Source organism: Neodiprion pinetum, chromosome 7, assembly GCF_021155775.2.
Source record: "Neodiprion pinetum isolate iyNeoPine1 chromosome 7, iyNeoPine1.2, whole genome shotgun sequence".
Taxonomy (NCBI): Eukaryota; Metazoa; Arthropoda; class Insecta; order Hymenoptera; family Diprionidae; genus Neodiprion; species Neodiprion pinetum.
The window spans coordinates 9,179,095-9,197,246 of NC_060238.1; the positions used below are offsets into that span (position 1 = coordinate 9,179,095).

General features: G+C 38.3%; 1 protein-coding gene across 1 annotated transcript in view; it reads right to left on the reverse strand.

Moving 5' to 3' along the window:
- Positions 1 to 18,152, reverse strand: part of kl-2 (dynein heavy chain 2, axonemal kl-2) — a 1,019,064-nt gene that overhangs the window by 517,267 nt on the left and 483,645 nt on the right. Inside the window, exon 25 of the mRNA XM_069137782.1 lies at positions 14,892 to 14,906. Within this exon, the coding sequence (XP_068993883.1) occupies positions 14,892 to 14,906 (15 nt within the window). The remainder of the gene's footprint in view (positions 1 to 14,891; positions 14,907 to 18,152) is intronic.

Genomic DNA, 18,152 nt, shown 5'->3' on the forward strand with positions numbered 1-18,152 from the left:
ACGTCAGAGTTTTCGCTACAAGATCTTCGGTGGCTCGTTGAGTGTGTCCGGAGAGCTCGTGAGCAAACCCATAGACTACATAAGATATATTTTCAGGACAAAACGTTAATCCTGACTTTTCAAAAATGGCAAAACGAAGTAATTGCAGTGTTATCGGACATCGAACCAGATGACGATGGACGCGAAGCCGATTTGATCGAGTGTCGTCAGATCAACGAGGAGTAAGAAAGAAACGGAAACGTACACATCTAATGTTACCCACACAATCGAAGACACATCATTTCGGTAGCTTCTAGAAGTTTTTCAAGGATTCTATGTGGGAGGAATACGGCTATAAAAGTCTGAATTTCAGGTCAGAAAGAAAGTCTTGCATCTTCAGCTCTTATGAGGAGAACTCCAAATAAAGCAGAACTAAAACAGCGTATCGATCTGTACTCAAAAAATATTCACGACTTGAAAACCGTTATTAACCAGAAGTCAGAACTCGACAGAGTGACAAAAAAGTTAGCAAATCTAAATTTATCAAGAAACACATAACTACTGAATATTAAAAAAAAGGATGGATTTCACAAAACTCAACAAAGTTGCAAGCATGAACGAATTTCTCTCGACGAAGAAATTGACGGAGCTGGAAATTTTTTGAAATCTACAAAGTCACCGACATTCGACGAGTCCAAACGAGGTTTTGGCAGCGTGTCGTCACAGACCTGAACACCGAATTCAGCGTGTTCTTACCGGCACGAGACGAGGACAAGACCCAATATCAGAAATTCGTGCAGACGATGGAGGAGGTGCGGTTGCCTTTGCAGTATCTGGACGGTCAGTACGGTCAAATTGAATTCAAAGATGCGTCGACTCTCGCCTAATTTATACACCGTACCTGGACAATGTGTACAGCGTCTCCAATTATTCTACGTTGCATATCCTTTAAGAAAATTGTATACATTTTTCAACAAAGCTTTTTATTTTATACCATTTAATAGTACGACGTTCAATATTGAATAAAAAAATATCAAAAAAATATATGTATTTGTCACTCAGCGCTAAACCATCTTGTCCATCTTAAACTCAACAAATTGTTGGCAACAGCAATTCGAATCTACTATTACATTCTGAGGAAGTGCTATTTTGAACACCGATGAGCAAAGACGAAGGATTTCTAAGCTACGTTTTGAACCTCGTAACCGTAACGTAAACTGTACGATGAGATTTCAGCGGACTCAGTCAAGGATAGAGTGCAAGGTCGACCAACATCTGAGTTGGCGTACGTTTGAAGCCGCAGGTCCTACGGAGTTGGGTTACTATCGCTCTTGGAATGCAAAACATAATGACGTTGGTGTACAGATCAGTCCATAATGAGATGCAAGGTTGAAGCGCAGTTGAGATTTGGTTTGACAAGTTTTTATTAATTTTATAAGAAAAAAGTATTCAATATAATATATAGATATATTCGGTTTCTCAACAAAATTTTGCGGAAGGTTTCAACAATTGGAGAAAAGACGAGAATTATCACAACGATCGGACTCTTGAAAGCACTCGCGGAAAAATTCCAACGTCTTCAGAAAACGGATGGAGGTACGCGGTCGACGAAAATAATACTTGGAATCGTCGAGTTTCGACTTGACGTTGATTTCAGTTATTGACCAGGAAAGGAGTGTTCCCGTACAAATACATAGACAGTTGAGAAAAGCTCGAGGACAGACGGCTACCTTCCAAACAACAATTTTACTCAAAATTAAATGATCGGGATATATCAGACGATGACTATACACATGCATCTGAAGTTTGGCAAACTTTTAACGTTCAAACTATGGGAGAGTATTCGGACTTGTATTTGGGGCATTCCATGCCAAATCACCGAGGTTTCGGCCCAACCCCCTTCGATTTCGCTGAAAATTTTTTAGCATTTTCTACCCTACCAAAGACATTTTTCTGGATTTTTTCAGATTTTTTTACCCAACCCAAAAAAAAATACGAATTTTTGGAAAAAACCGCTCTTTTTTTTTAAAATGCTAGAACTTTTTCAAAAATTGACCGCTTGGGACCTTTTTTTTTTAAAAATTTTTTTTTTTAAATGTAGTTTTCAGAAAAAAATACAAAAAAATTTGCAGATGTCAGGATCTATGAAATATTTCAATATTTAAAAAAAAAACGTTTTTTTTTCGAAGTCCGAAACCTTTGATTCTCAATTTGTTTGTCTCAAAAAAAACTTCAACTAAGACAGTATTTAACCCCCCTTTTTAGATTTTGTGCCGACTTTTCTTTCTATTTTTTTTTTTCGATCGAAATTTTGTAAATTTGCTTTAGTAATTCCTTATGACATGAACTGCATACACGGTCATCGGTTGATAGATGGAAATGAATAGCCAAATACTCAGGCAGACTTCGTAGAGATTTTGTCTTATTATGTTTATCACGATTCATTGGATTACAGCAACGATTAAAAAATTTCGGCATTTTAATTATTGATAATCAAGAAATTGACTGAAAATAATTTTTTTTGAATGACAATTAGCTTATTAGTACTTGAAACACATTAGAGAACGAACTTGTCAACGAGTTGCAAGAAAAACACTGACATCGTTCAGAAAACATAGCCTTAAAATGATTAAGAAAAAATTAGAAGTTACCTTCATTATTGGTGGTGAATTGTTTATTGGCGATATGAGCAGTTGGTAAAGAATTTCTTATTTGAAAATTTGAAATTTTACTCATCATCACACGGGGAAAACAACACTGAATAGATAGAGAAAAATTAATAACACTATACGTTAATAAAATATTTTAAGCTGTTAAAAATAATTTAATACTTGCGCAGATACACTTAACGATTGTTTTTGTACAATTTTTTTCAATTTCTAAGATTTTAAAAACAATCCAAAAAAATTTTAACGCAAAGTTATGTAAAATAACCTAATTTTAGAATTTTTTTTTTTCAATCGAAAAAAAAAAATGGAAAGAAAAGTCGGCACAAAATCTAAATAGGGGGGTTGAATACTGTCTTAGTTAAAGTTTGTTTTGAGACAAAAAAATTGAGAATCAAAGGTTTCGGACTTCGAAAAAAAAACGTTTTTTTTTAAATATTGAAATATTTCATAGATTCTGACATCTGCAAAATTTTTTATATTTTTTTCTGAAAACTGCATTCAAAAACAAAATTTTTTTAAAAAAAAAGTTCCCAAACGGTCAATTTTTGAAAAAGTTCTAGCATTTAAAAAAAAAAAGAGCGGTTTTTCCAAACATTCGTGATTTTTTTTGGGTTGGGTAAAAAAATCTGAAAAAATTCAGAAAAATGTCTTTGGTAGGGTAGAAAATGCTCAGCAAAATTTTCAGCAAAATCGAAGGGGGTCGGGCCGAAACCACGGTGATTTGGCATGGAATGCCCCATTCACAGACGGACGTGTTTTTACTACTCGACGTTTTTCAAAACTTTCGACAAAGCTTTTGGACAACGTACAACCTGGACCCGTTACATTATTACACCGCGCCCGGTCTGTCGTTTGATGCGATGTTAAAGTATACCGACATCGAGCTCGAGCTTCTCACCGATATAGATATAGTTATGTTTATCAAAAAGGTATTCGTATAGGTGTGTGACAGTGCTCGAACAGATACGCTAAGACTAACAACAGGTACTGGGGAAGGCATTCGATCCTGAGGTCGAAGAATCTTATCTCATGTACTTTGACGTTGATAACTTGGACGGTGCTGCTATGAGCTTTGCTCTGCCATACAGGTCCTTCGAATGGGTATCAGACTTCGGACAATGCGACGTTGATACCATCTCGGACGATGCGGAGTTTGGTTACATACTGGAGGTGGATTTGGAATATCCTGAGGAGCTGCATGAGATTCGTGAAGACTTACCACTGTGTCCGGAGCACTATATACCTCCGATCTCGAATAGTAAGCAACCGAAATTGACGCCCACGCTACTTTCCAAGAAAAACTACGTTGTTCACTATAGCGTTTTGAAACAATGCTTACAATTAGGCTTGAAATTACTCAAAATTCACAGAGTTCTCAAATTCAGAAAAACCCCGTGGCTAAAAAAATACATAGATTTGAATACCGATTTGCGTGAAAAATCTCACAACGAATTCGAGAAAAATTTTTACAAACTGATGAACATCGCAGTTTTTAGCAAAACAATGGAAAATGTTGGGAAGTATAGAGATGTCAGGCTGATCACGAAATGGGATGGAAGATACGGTGCCAGAGCTACTATAGCCAAGCCCAATTGTAACAGCTGCACTGTTTTCGACGAAGAATCAATTATCGTCGAAATGAGTAAGACGAAAGTCAAGTTGAATAAACCATTGTACGCAGGTTTCTCCATCATGAATCTGGCTAAAACGTATAACTACTATTTTCATTATAATTATATTGAACGGGAATTTGGCAACCGAGCTAAATTAATGTATACGGATACCGAAAGTTGGATTCACAACTTTACCGTCCCCGACATACACGAACATGTAAAGGAGGACTTGCATAAATTCGATACGTCTGATTATCCGCTTGACAACGCTTATGGAATGCGTCTAGCGAACAAAAAAGTTCTCGGCTTGATAAAAGATGAGAATAACGGAGAAATAATGCTGGAATTTGTAGGATAAAGAGCTAAATTGTACGCGTTCCAAGTCGAGGGAGATGAGAAAGACAATCAACGTGCCAAAGGTGTCAAAGGATCAGTGTTGAGAAAATTAAATTTCAACGATTATTTGTATTGTGTTTTGAACCGTGAGAATTTGTCTACAAATCAGCATTTGATACAAAGTCAAAAGCACAAGGTATACACCGTAGGACAGCAGAAAGTGGGACTGAGCTGGAATGACGACAGGCGGATCGTATTTCAGAACACAACCGACACGCTTCCGTAGGGCTACAAGCCTATACCTTAGCTTTGTAATTTATAACTGTACAATGATGTATAGAATATTATTATGTAGGATAGTGAATAAGAACGCTCCGAAAGATGAAGAATTGTACAACGATGCATATGTCTGTCGATTGTCTAAAAAATAAAGATGCATACTTGTTATGTGTCGGATATAAACTAATGAGGCTTATACGATTTTACAAAAAATTCATTTATTCAAATGTACATATCCGATTCGTTTATCCAACTGTTGTGTGTATTGTCAAAACCTAACCATTTAGCGTATATTTTTCTTCCACGCATCTTGAGCACCTCCTCCACCAGATAGATATCCGGATGTTCAACCTTGAGGAGCTCTTGTTCGTGGAAACCACCAGCGATAGGTCGATCTTGGTAGTCTTTGAGCTTGTACGTCACAGGATGAGTATTTTCCACTCGACTTATCGTCAATATTTCAGTCGTCCAATTGAGAGTGTAACCTTTCTCGAAGACATTCTTGAATTTGCTGATTCGAACTTTGTCGCCGGATTTGAATTTTGCCGAAATGGTAGGTATCGCTCGAAGCCTTTCGTACGCCTGACGTAATAACAGCCTTTCGTTGCAACGGTGAGATCCGACGGTTTCATTCTTATGGTTCGGTGTTTGGCATTGTTGTAAGCCGAAACCAAATCAGACAAGATATCGAGCCACTTGTAGCTTCCTTGCATGCTGCACCGTTTCCACATTTCACCTTTCAGCGTGCGATTGAAACGTTCACAGATCAAAGCCTTCAAATTACAGTAGGTGGAGTAAAGTTTGATTCCGTAACGTGTAATAAGCAATTCAAATTTCAAGTTGTAAAATTCCGTTCCTCTGTCGACGTGTAAATTTTTCGTCACCCGTTCTTGAACAAGCACAGATTCCATTGCCTTCAGAACATCATCTCCAGACTTGCTGTTCATCGGTATAGCCCACGCATACTTTGAGAAGATATCAATGACTGTGAGCATGTACTTGTAGCCTTTGTTTTGTCCAGCGTACGACGTCATATCAACAAGATCCGCCTGCCAGGTCTCGTCGATGCCGCGCACGTCTACACGTCGACGCGGGTAATTCCGGCATGCAGGCTTATGCAGTTCCGTCACCAGTGCTTGCTTTTTCTCGTTTATATTCCAACGCTCTTAGTCAGGTGTCCAATTAAGAAATGTTATCAGCGTTTCGAATCGACAGGTCTCTGCCTGTTTTGAAGTCTGTGTAGAAGGTATCCGAGGCTTTCTCCGCGGTGAGCTCTCAAGCTTTGATCATTTGATCGAGGTTGTCGATTTGTTTTTGCAGCACGTTAAATTTCCGTCTTAAGATTTTTAAAGTTGCAGCATTGTTCGACTCTGCGGGATCTGCGACATTGCACAGTCTCTTGTTCCGTATATCGTAATGCCCGTCCGCTGTTATTCGAAATCCGACACTCGGAGGACCGCGAGTGTTCGCGGCCGTGTTTTTATCCAGATGCCGTCCAAACACGTCGACGCTCATCTCGGTAATGAATGCAAAAACGATGGGAGCTACTTAATGATTGATTCCTGCTTCGCGTAGCTCTTCGATAATGAAGATTGTTTCGTTATTGTAGCTTGGATTTCCCGCTGCTTTAGATGCCAGGAGTAAACGAAGACGCTCCGCTAACTCGTTTGGATCATCCCAGAAAACGTATTCCGTTTCAACACCTTGTCGAGTGATCATTGCTTGCGGGAGTAGACCTTTACCCTTTTGACGAGGTGAGGGGGAATAATCTATCAATTCGGCAATGACATTTTTGAATTTGTAACTGTTGTCGTTTCGAACAGCCCCATCGGATGAGTGATACTTTTTATGCTCGTTCGTTGCGAGGATTACGTTTTTAATATTTTCCCGATCTCCGGCGCTCACAGTAAGACCGTCAGGCTTCTTTTTGATCAAAAGTTCCAGCAACCCCTTTGTTTTCGGATAACGCGTATCGCCAGTACGAATGTACTCACTCTCAAAAGATATCAACGAATCACCAATCATTAGTCCGTTTGAGAGCTTGCGTACACCGTACACGTTGTCCAATTTACCGTTTGTCTTCGCATCTCTCATCAGTGCAAAATACTCATCCTCGATTTTCTCGACCGGTCTTTCTACGATTGTTTCATCTCCTACCGAAGCAAAGGAATCGTCCATTTCCGAGACAGTTTCATTTTTCGTTTCATTTTTCATCTGCTTTATTTCTTCTTTAAATTCTTCTACCTCTTGTTTTACAGGTTCAGTATCTTTTGTAACATTCACTACTTCTTGCAACATAGTCACTACTGTTTTGAAAACATCACTCAATTTTTGAGTCGCAGATTCTTGCCCCACTTAAGCAATCTGTGTTTTCGACGGATCGCAGCACTTGCTTGAGCGATCTGATGTGGGAAATCTTTTTGCTAGGAAATTTCAGAGCTCTGCATGTTGACGCAACTGGGTCTGCAACGCTACTGCGTCTCTCGCTCGGAAACGCGAGATTTTATTTCTTTTCCAAGGTCACAAAAGAACCGAATCTCCTCCTCTACCGTCCTTCGTTGAGCTCACTGTCATTGTCGATCACCAGAAACCCGTACTTCTCACCGTTCTAGCATGCAGAGCACACACTTTTGAACTCTATGGAAGACTTATCGGTGTTCACATGGTCGTTGTATACGCGTCTCAGGTTTATATCGTCTTGTTTGAATAACACGAGTAAGTTTACGTTGTCGCGCACAAGATGTTTGGGAATGCGCGCGTTCGTCTGACAGAGATAGAAACAGTCAACGTCGTGATGTCTACCCATGCAAAAGTAGGCTCTAATATTGTCCTGCTGCTCGCACGCTACATCGTCGAATATGATTATTGAGTTGGGCCGTGCTTCTCCCGGTGTAATCACTTGCTCACGCTCGATAAACGCAAAACACTCCGTATTTTCAACATGGTCCAACAATTGCTTCAACAATTGGTATTTAGGTTGGTTGAGAGCTTTTGAGTAGATGTAGATATTTTTAAATCTGAGTCCGTTGGGATGGGTTATAAGTTTGAGCAACGCATTAGTTTTACCACGATTGGGGAGTCATTCACCGTGCCGTTTGTGCCTTTTGACATTATGCTCCGAAAGTTTGTCAAAATTCATCACGGGAAGCTGAGTAGGTTGTTTCTTAAACCGCATCTCGGATATGACTGACCGGATTAGCTTCAATTACCTCGTTTAAAATCACTTTTCTTTAGTCAACGCACGAACATGATCGCGTACAGAGGTAAACGAAGCAGCAGGTGACAACATCCTGGCAAGGGTCTGGTGAATGAAATCATCAACAGCCTTCCAATCGGATTGCATGTTCCTGGTTATGAGTACTGTGGGCCTGGTACAAAATTAACAATGCGACCTGCGCTGGGTGATCCGGGAATCAATCTTCTCGACGCAGCTTGCAAGGACCACGACATTGCTCACTCGCAGAATTGTGAAAATCTTGAAGTTACAAACGAGGCTGATAGGGTGGTGGCTGAGAAAGCTTGGAAACGGGTTTTCGCGTCGGACGCCAATTTGGGTGAAAAGGCAGCCGCTTGGGCAATAGCCAATACAATGAAAGTAAAATAAAAACTCGGAATGGGAATTCGAAAATCAAAAAATGTTACCTTAAGAAGAATTATAAATGCTGCAAAACGTTCTATGGTTCTAAGCAACGATGCAAAAGTAGCTCTTGAATCTGCGCTGAAGGAAGCTGAAAACGCCATTAGAAAAGCGAGTGGTAAATGTGAAGTGCGAACACCTCGCGTCCTATCGGTACCTTCAAAAGTCGATGCTTTTCTACCGTTTCTGATTCCTATTCTTGCTGGACTTAGTGCTACAGGCGCGTAAGCCGGTCGTGCGGCAGATATAGCAAGAGCTGTGAACGATGCTAGTGCTGCTGGACGAGAACTGGGAGAGAGCAAACGACACAACAGAACTATGAAGGGTAAGAATTCTCGACCTCGTGTATAATCTATTGTTGAATCTTGGTGAGCGGTCAATTATGTGAACGTATTTTTTGTTAACGTTTCGGCCCGTATATGGGCCCTCCTTAGAACGATTTATTTATTTAATTGTTATGAACAAATTAAATTTTTTATAAAAAAAGTACAATCAGACATTAAATACTGTAGATGTAATACTCCTAAGGCTATTGTACATTGTAGGTTAGTGAGTACATTTTGATCAATTGAAAATAAGATAGACTTAGAGTTATTCACCTTTTTATAGTAAGCGGACTAAGATACAGTCAAATTCATAAAATACAATTTGTGGAGACAATGTTCTTTGAGTATCGGTAGTCGTTGTCGGCTCCTGTGGTTGTTTAAAGTGTAGGAGTTACAAGTTAGAGGTAATTAATTAAAAAGATTAAAAAAAACTAAGTATCTTCATAGTCTATATGTCAATGTATTAAAAGGTTTTAAAGAAGGTTTTTATAGCAGTAAATTAGTTTACACAATGTCCAAGAGAGTGGAGCTGGGATCTTTATGACTATGTTCTCCATGTCTAACAAAAAATTTTTTTGTTGAACCGATTGGGTCAACTGGTGAATAACGACTGATGAACGAAACAAATATGATCCAGAGTGAAGGTGAACCAGATATAAACATATATACAAAAAAAAAACCAAAAAAATTATTATGTAAAAAAAATTATGTAAACAAACTGTGCCATGGGGACAATAATTTTATGTGTATAGTTAAGGTTAAACAATATGTGGAATGTGGGCGGAGATTAGTGGTTTGTAAATATTACTTAGATGTTCAACATCTTGTCTAAGGTTAACGGAATTAGTGTGTCCTACAATATTGCACATTTCTAGTAATAACCTTTTATAATAATTAGGTTCTTCACAGAGGATGTTTGTATTGTCGTAGCTAAAAGCATGTTGTTTATTGGTCATATGTTTTGTTAGAGCAGTGTGACGATCTTCAATCTCATGTACATTGCGTTGATGTTCTTTGATTCTGGTGTTTAGATGGCGTCCAGTTTGTCTGATATAAACTTGATTGCAATCATTGCAAGGTATTTTATACACAACATTGGATCGTTTGCTCATGGGGATCCTATCTTTTCCCGCATCAAAGACTATTTGTGAGTCTTTCGAATTTTTTCCCACAAACTTGACATTATGTTTGGTAAATAGACGGTTCAGTGACTCGAAGAGACCAGATACATATGGGATGGGAATAAATGTAGTGGCAGGTCTATTGTTATCGTCTGCGGGAGCAGAGTCAATATTATTGTCAAGTAAGTTGTTGATATGGGAGCGTCTCTTATTTATATGTTTGTGTAATAGGCCGTGAGGATAATCATTCCATCTTAATATATTATATATGAGTGACATACGCATTTCATACGCATATTATCAATTCCGAAAAGATATTGACTAAATTAACAGAACAAATCAACCATAAACTGGGGAGTACTTCAGGAAAAAAGTTCTTTGATTCCCAACATCGGATGTTAAACAATAAGTTCATCGCAATCAAAAATCGTAACATTAAAAAATTCACCATGTTACTCGCTCAAAAAAAACCTTCCAACAACCACAAAGTTTGGCCCTCAAATGGAAAAAATAATTGGTTAATAAATCTAACGGATACTCCTATTCCTGACAATGTTGCTGAAATAGTACAACTTGGTCATAAATTTGGACGTCCATGTAATAATCGCGATCTTCCTGTTTTCAACCTCATCTCTAACTTTGAAGCAAGAATAACGAGTTTTCCAACCGACTCAAGAAACCAAGTAAGATCAGATTTCACTAACAGAGTTCTTAATTTCCCAAAATACCCCAGAAATAACAACAATAATTTAGTCACAGACAAAAAAATCCGCGATACCATGTTATTTAAAGAAAACAACCCGAACATCATGTTTTTAAAAGTGGATAAAGGCAATACGTCAGTAGCCATGCATAGAGATTCTTACAATAACAAAATGCGGCAACAGCTTTCGGACACTAACACCTACAGAATTGCTAGATACGACCTTTGCAACTCCCTACAAACTAGGGTGAACAAACTCACTTTCAATTGGTTCAACTCCAAATTAATAAACAAAAACTTACATAGAAGCATTTCTACTTACAATAGTGTCCCCCCACGTGCATATGGGCTACCTAAAATCCACAAAGAAGTCCCATTAAGAATTATAGTCTCCTTTGTCAATAGCCCGACTTATGCCTTATCCAAGTTGATTAATTCATGGCTCACCACAAATATTACCCCCCCCCCCCCCCCCCCCCCAACTAGAGTCAAAGATAGCTTTACTTTAGTTGAAACAATAAAAAAATTGATTATTCCAGACAACTACATTTTAATATCGCTAGATGTAATATCTCTTTTCACCAACGTTCCGACAGATCTTGCTATGCACGCAGTAAATAACCGTTGGGCATCTCTAAATAAAAAGATCCCAATTCCACTTAGTGAACTGGTTGAAGCTTTAAACATTTGTTTTGATTCGGCTATCTTCAAATTTAACAATGACACATATGCACAACAATTCGGGTTGCCCATGGAATCCCCTCTCTCTCCAATCCTGTCAGATCTTGTAATGGAAGACCTAGAAAGGTCATGCATTTGCAATCTGGATTTTGATTTACCCTTCTACTTCCGATATGCTGACGATATTCTAACTGCAGTCCCTATAGAAAAAATAGATTACACACTGAATATTTTCAACCAATATCATCCACGACTACAATTCACCATTGAAATAGAAGATAATAAGGCCATCAATTTCCTAGATTTATTGCTGATACACAACAGCAATAAAATCAAAACAGATTGGTTCCACAAAAAAATCTGGTCTCAAAAATATTTGAATTTCAATTCCCACTACCCGATGTCCTACAAGATAGGCACCATCTTCAACCGTGTTGACCGAGCCATCAAACTTTCAAGTACAGAATTCCAAGAAAAAAATATGTCACTCATATATAATATATTAAGATGGAATGATTATCCTCACGGCCTATTACACAAACATATAAATAAGAGACGCTCCCATATCAACAACTTACTTGACAATAATATTGACTCTGCTCCCGCAGACGATAACAATAGACCTGCCACTACATTTATTCCCATCCCATATGTATCTGGTCTCTTCGAGTCACTGAACCGTCTATTTACCAAACATAATGTCAAGTTTGTGGGAAAAAATTCGAAAGACTCACAAATAGTCTTTGATGCGGGAAAAGATAGGATCCCCATGAGCAAACGATCCAATGTTGTGTATAAAATACCTTGCAATGATTGCAATCAAGTTTATATCAGACAAACTGGACGCCATCTAAACACCAGAATCAAAGAACATCAACGCAATGTACATGAGATTGAAGATCGTCACACTGCTCTAACAAAACATATGACCAATAAACAACATGCTTTTAGCTACGACAATACAAACATCCTCTGTGAAGAACCTAATTATTATAAAAGGTTATTACTAGAAATGTGCAATATTGTAGGACACACTAATTCCGTTAACCTTAGACAAGATGTTGAACATCTAAGTAATATTTACAAACCACTAATCTCCGCCCACATTCCACATATTGTTTAACCTTAACTATACACATAAAATTATTGTCCCCATGGCACAGTTTGTTTACATAATTTTTTTTACATAATAATTTTTTTGGTTTTTTTTTTGTATATATGTTTATATCTGGTTCACCTTCACTCTGGATCATATTTGTTTCGTTCATCAGTCGTTATTCACCAGTTGACCCAATCGGTTCAACAAAAAAATTTTTTGTTAGACATGGAGAACATAGTCATAAAGATCCCAGCTCCACTCTCTTGGACATTGTGTAAACTAATTTACTGCTATAAAAACCTTCTTTAAAACCTTTTAATACATTGACATATAGACTATGAAGATACTTAGTTTTTTTTAATCTTTTTAATTAATTACCTCCAACTTGTAACTCCTACACTTTAAACAACCACAGGAGCCGACAATGACTACCGCTACTCAAAGAACATTGTCTCCACAAATTGTATTTTATGAATTCGACTGTATCTTAGTCCGCTTACTATGAAAAGGTAAAGAACTAAGGAAATCATTTGACCTTTTCAATAAATCCTTGCGCGAAAGAAGTAATCTGAATCTGAAGGAGTTGCAAGATGCATTTGAACGCTTTGATAAGACCTTACACGAGAGGAGTCTTCTAGACAACTCCAGTAACTGGGATGCAGAAGAAATAGAGATACCAGGCCATATATCAGAGGGTGAAGAATTAGACGAAACAGTTCGCGAGGTACTCGACGGAAATGACGAGACTGATGACGATGAATTGAATAATAAAATTGAAAGATTTTTGGAAAAAAGTCAAGGGAAGTCAAGGAAATAATAGCGAGGCTAGACGGACTAATACCAATTAAACTAATTTGAATGAGTCAATAGTTCGTCGACCTTTGCAGAAATCAGGATGATCAACACCTATAGTCGCACCCAGACCAATAGCACTCTCAACCCCGTATCCTTTGAATATGATACCTGAGTCGAATGAGGTGGGGGACATTTCAGTAAGAAGCAAGGTCCGCAAAACGCCAAGGCGTTTACAGCCGCAACTAGAAGTCTGAGATTTACCAATCCGAATTGAAATCACGGAAGGTAGACCACCAGATTTAGATACAGTATTGCCATTAAAATTTCCAACAACAGGTTACCATTCACGGAATGAAATTTCATTCAGCCGAGAAAATTTAACATACAGAAAAGACAATTATGTTCATTTCATATCAATAGATTCAGAACTTTATATACCAGTCAGCAGATTATTAAACGATTTGGAATTACCAAATGCAGACGATCATCGTGATGCAAAACCAAAATTAGGCTAAGTCATTACTACAAAAAAGGGAAAATATAGCATATTTAGCCTCGTAGTTAAACGAAAACACATTGACAAAATTGAATTACATAACGTCAAGGTAGCCTTGGAAAATTTGAAAACGACATTATTAGATTTGGAAATAAAAACAACTGGAATTTCAAAATTAGGGGATATGACTGACGAACTATCAATAGATATCTCGAATTTACTAATAGATATTTTTGAGGACGAAGACATTGACATCACCATCTGTTCAGGTATAACCGAGATACCACCATCAGAAATACGACAGGACATAATTTCGGATATGCATAGTGGACTAATGGGAGGACACAAAGGTGTGACCAAAACATATCGTAGAATCCGCAAAAGGTTTTATTGGCCACGAGTGAGAGAGGATATCAGTAATTTCATTCGAAGATGCAAAAGCTGTCAAGAACAAAAGCTAGTTCGCGTAAAGACCAGGGTGCCGATGCTAATAACGGACACTCTATCTAAGCCGTTTGAGAAAATTTCGCTAGATACAGTAGGTCCACTTCTACAGACCCCTAGTGGCAATAAACATATCTTAACTATGCAGGCTAATTTGACGAAATTTTGTATTGCTGTGCCTATTCCCGATATAAGAGCTGAGACTGTGGCTCATGCAATGGTAAAATATCTGATTTTGCAATTTGGAACGCCTTAAACCATTCTAACAGATCGAGGAACAAGTTTCGTAAAAAAGCTGTTACAAGAATTAGCTAAACTTTTCAAAATTAAACATATTACCACTTCCAGTTATCGACCGCAATCAAATGGTGCTTTAGAACGTAGTCATATAGTTCTAACAGAATGCATTAAACATCATATTGATGAGTTTGACGATTGGGATGAACTGGTTCAATTTGCTATGTTTTCATACAATACGGCAGTTCATGAAGCCACAAACTTCACACCGTATGAGCTAGTTTTCGGAAGAATAGCGCACTGTCCAACTTCGTTTGATATTGATGAAAACCGTTTAACGTATAACTCGTATCTTGAAGACCTAATGATTATATTAAGGGGTTAGGTGGGTTTTAAAATTTCAAAAAATCGAATTTTTTTTTTTTGCTCATCTTATAATTGAATATGTTGAGAATATTCCTTTAAAATTTTAAAACGATCCGAGTCATATTCTAAGAGATATAGCCTTTGGATGTTTCACCCATCAGGCTATAACCAAGCGTGACGCAGGTATATGGAGGTTGTCTGCTGCAAATCAAGAAAAAAAATTAACGTGTGATGAAAATAATGTTGAAGATACGACAGATGTTACCGGTTCAGGTGATGGCACGTGGAAAAAACGTGGGTTTGCATCATTATACGGTCTAAGTACGATTATTGGCTACTATTCTGGAAATCTTCAATCGCGTTTTTCTCGAAACTACATTTTTGAAATCGGTAGTCACGATTTCTCGAAAACTTATGAACCGATCTCTTTCAAATCATGCACACTTCTTCAAAATAACATTATCTCGTGCTTGAATGAAGGAATTTTTTTTTTCTATTCCAAGTAATTTTTCAAGGCCATGAAGGGTACAAATTTTACTCATAATAAGGGTTTTTTGTTTTCAACGCCGCCAAAAATGTAATTTTTGTTTTTTTTATTTTCCTTCGTCCAAGCACGAGTTTTAAACATCTACTAACAGAAAATTTTTGGTTTTTGCATTTCAGATGAATCTGTCATGAGTTATCCTGACTACGCCGAGAGAACTTTTTTTTGAGGGGTCATAGCAGACGACGTGTCCACGCCTTAATTTTAAATATTTTTCAATGAAAATTTCACAAACTACTTACAAGATATGTATCTTTTATGTGTTAAATTGATGGAATGAAATATTCTGTTGATTAAATAAAAAAAATTCATAAAAATGTACCTATTTTGAGCTTTTGAAACCCACCTAACCCCTTAAGCGAAATGCAGGCCTTGGCTGCGACCAACTTAGTGCAGGTAAAGGAGAGGTCAAAGATGTATTACGATCGGACAGTACATCCGCTCAAAGGCAAAGCAGGAGACATGGTACGTGTACAAATAGAAGCTAGAAAGGAAAAATTTAGCAAGCGTTACCAGGGTCCATATAGAATTGTTAAAGTCTTGGAAAACAATAATGTAGTATTAGAAGGTAACAACGGTGAAAGATTCGTTAAACATGTAGACAAACTCGAATTGGCTTACTGATGGAACGCATTGTAGACTGATTAATGCGACTACAAATATGAGATTGGGAGTAATGAACATTCATTTTCGAGCAAATAAGGAGGAAGAATACCATGGATTCATTAGGGGAATTTACCTTATCAATTATCGGATTTTGGATATTGAGGGAAACGAACTTGGAGGACTACATGATCACATCATTTACCAACAATCCTGGGATATACTATGAAAAGTTACGTAACATCAGACTTAGGGAAGCAGATTGGTTGCTCAGGAGCAAGTGCAGTACGAAAAGCACTACGGGAACGATTCTTTATTTCTAAGTAATTTTAAGCTTAACGCCAACGGATGGGGCGTGACCAACCGCAACGAGGGATATTCAACTGTAACTAGCTCTAAGTTTGAAGTCTAACACCTAAGATAGAAGTTAAACAATGAACTTTATCTGCCCTTAGAGTTTATTCAAAAGATTCTGAATGGATCAACTCAGTGTAATGTTAACCTTGAAACCTTTCCTTTCTTCCAAATTCCTTTCATTCCAAATTAACGTTAAAAATGCTACAGTACATTAGCAAAAAATGACCATTGGAACTTCGGCAATTATTTAAGGCAAATGGCAATTTGGTGAAAAGTTTTACAAAACCTAACAGGAGAAAAGGCGAGTACGAGTGGCTGAATGCAGTCGAAGAGCTGTTTGGGTCTCGAATGCACTACTCCAAAGGAACCCAGTGAAGCAGCGCAACACCTGAGAGGACAGAGACATGCGAGCGAATAAGAGAGAAACTGTCGTTGCAGATGCGAAAACAAGGCAGTACTTAAAAGTACTGCCAGGATTCCTGTTCGTCAACCTATCAATGAGTATCCGCTGCGAGGGTATACATACGACTACCACTGTCATTGGGTCACATATTACTGGGCCCACCACAAAGATCTGAATGTACGGAATCCGGCCTCTACCAAGGCGTAAGGCTCTCCAGCTGGCCGAGCATCCAGATCTCGTTCACCAATCAGAGGACACGGTACACCTAATGTCCAGCAGCGCCAAAGCCAAATGTCAACCAACGCAGAATGCACTAGCCGTTCCACCAACGTTTCGTACAAGTCATTTTCGCTATGAAGAGCTCGGCTGACCAGTCTCACTAATCATAGAGTTATTCTCCCGCCGACCTTACATCCCAGATTGCGGCAGCAACGATTGTCACCATGTTGTCTAATGACCCTGAAGGAAGTTGGTGTAAGAAAACCTCCCAAATAAGATTACTCATCCCAAATATAACTCCGCATGTTAAGCTATGCTACAATTGTCACTAATGTAAAGGCTCGGCTGACCAGTTTACTGATCACAGAGAGCTACTCTCCCGCCGACCTGAAATTTTTTTTTTATATCTATATAATACCTTAATTCAGCATTATCATTTTCACACTGTCACACACACACATACATTATCATTTTGATTACTCTCAATTTTCATATACCTACTAGCCTTTAACTATTCATCAACGGGGACGTTGATGGTTTCTAAGTGGGGAGAGATGTTACGCCCCGACGTACCGCCTTGGCGTACCTTTTTCAAAATTCCATTTTATTTCATTTCTTTAATTTCTTCAATGCATAGATATTATTTCATCAATGTCTCATATCCTAATAACGGCGAGTTCCACCACTCTTGGCAAAAGTCACGTAGAGACCAACCATGATCCCTAGTAAAAGGTTCAAAATTGTTTCTTATATCTGGTATCAAGAACTGAGATAGGAGGCTGCTGAATTAGCATCAGTAGCGCTCAGCCTGGAAATATCCCTCCTTTTAAGTTAAAACTATAACCAATAACTAGGATAAATCACTACCTTAGGAACCACCAAATTAAAATAGATTATTTATTAGGCTGTATGAATGAATGTGTGAACGTTGTATGCAAATATTTCTTGTTCATATTTTTAATGTGTCACCGACAAGATTGAGAATCGTCGGAACACCGTCGAAGAGCGTGAAGTAACGCTGATCATGTGGATTTGGGCACCAGGAGGTCGCCCTCGCACCTCTTTGGCTAATTAACGTTGTAACTTATTACAACTGCACCTCCTTGGACCCTCAGGCCCAAGAAGCCGCGTCTTCCGTCCGTCAAGTCGCGAGATGCGTGGACGTCAACCCATATTAGCCCTTCTTGAGCTATTGCTCGGAAGCGTTCGGAAAATCTTAGTTGTGACCGGCCTAAAGTCTCGCGC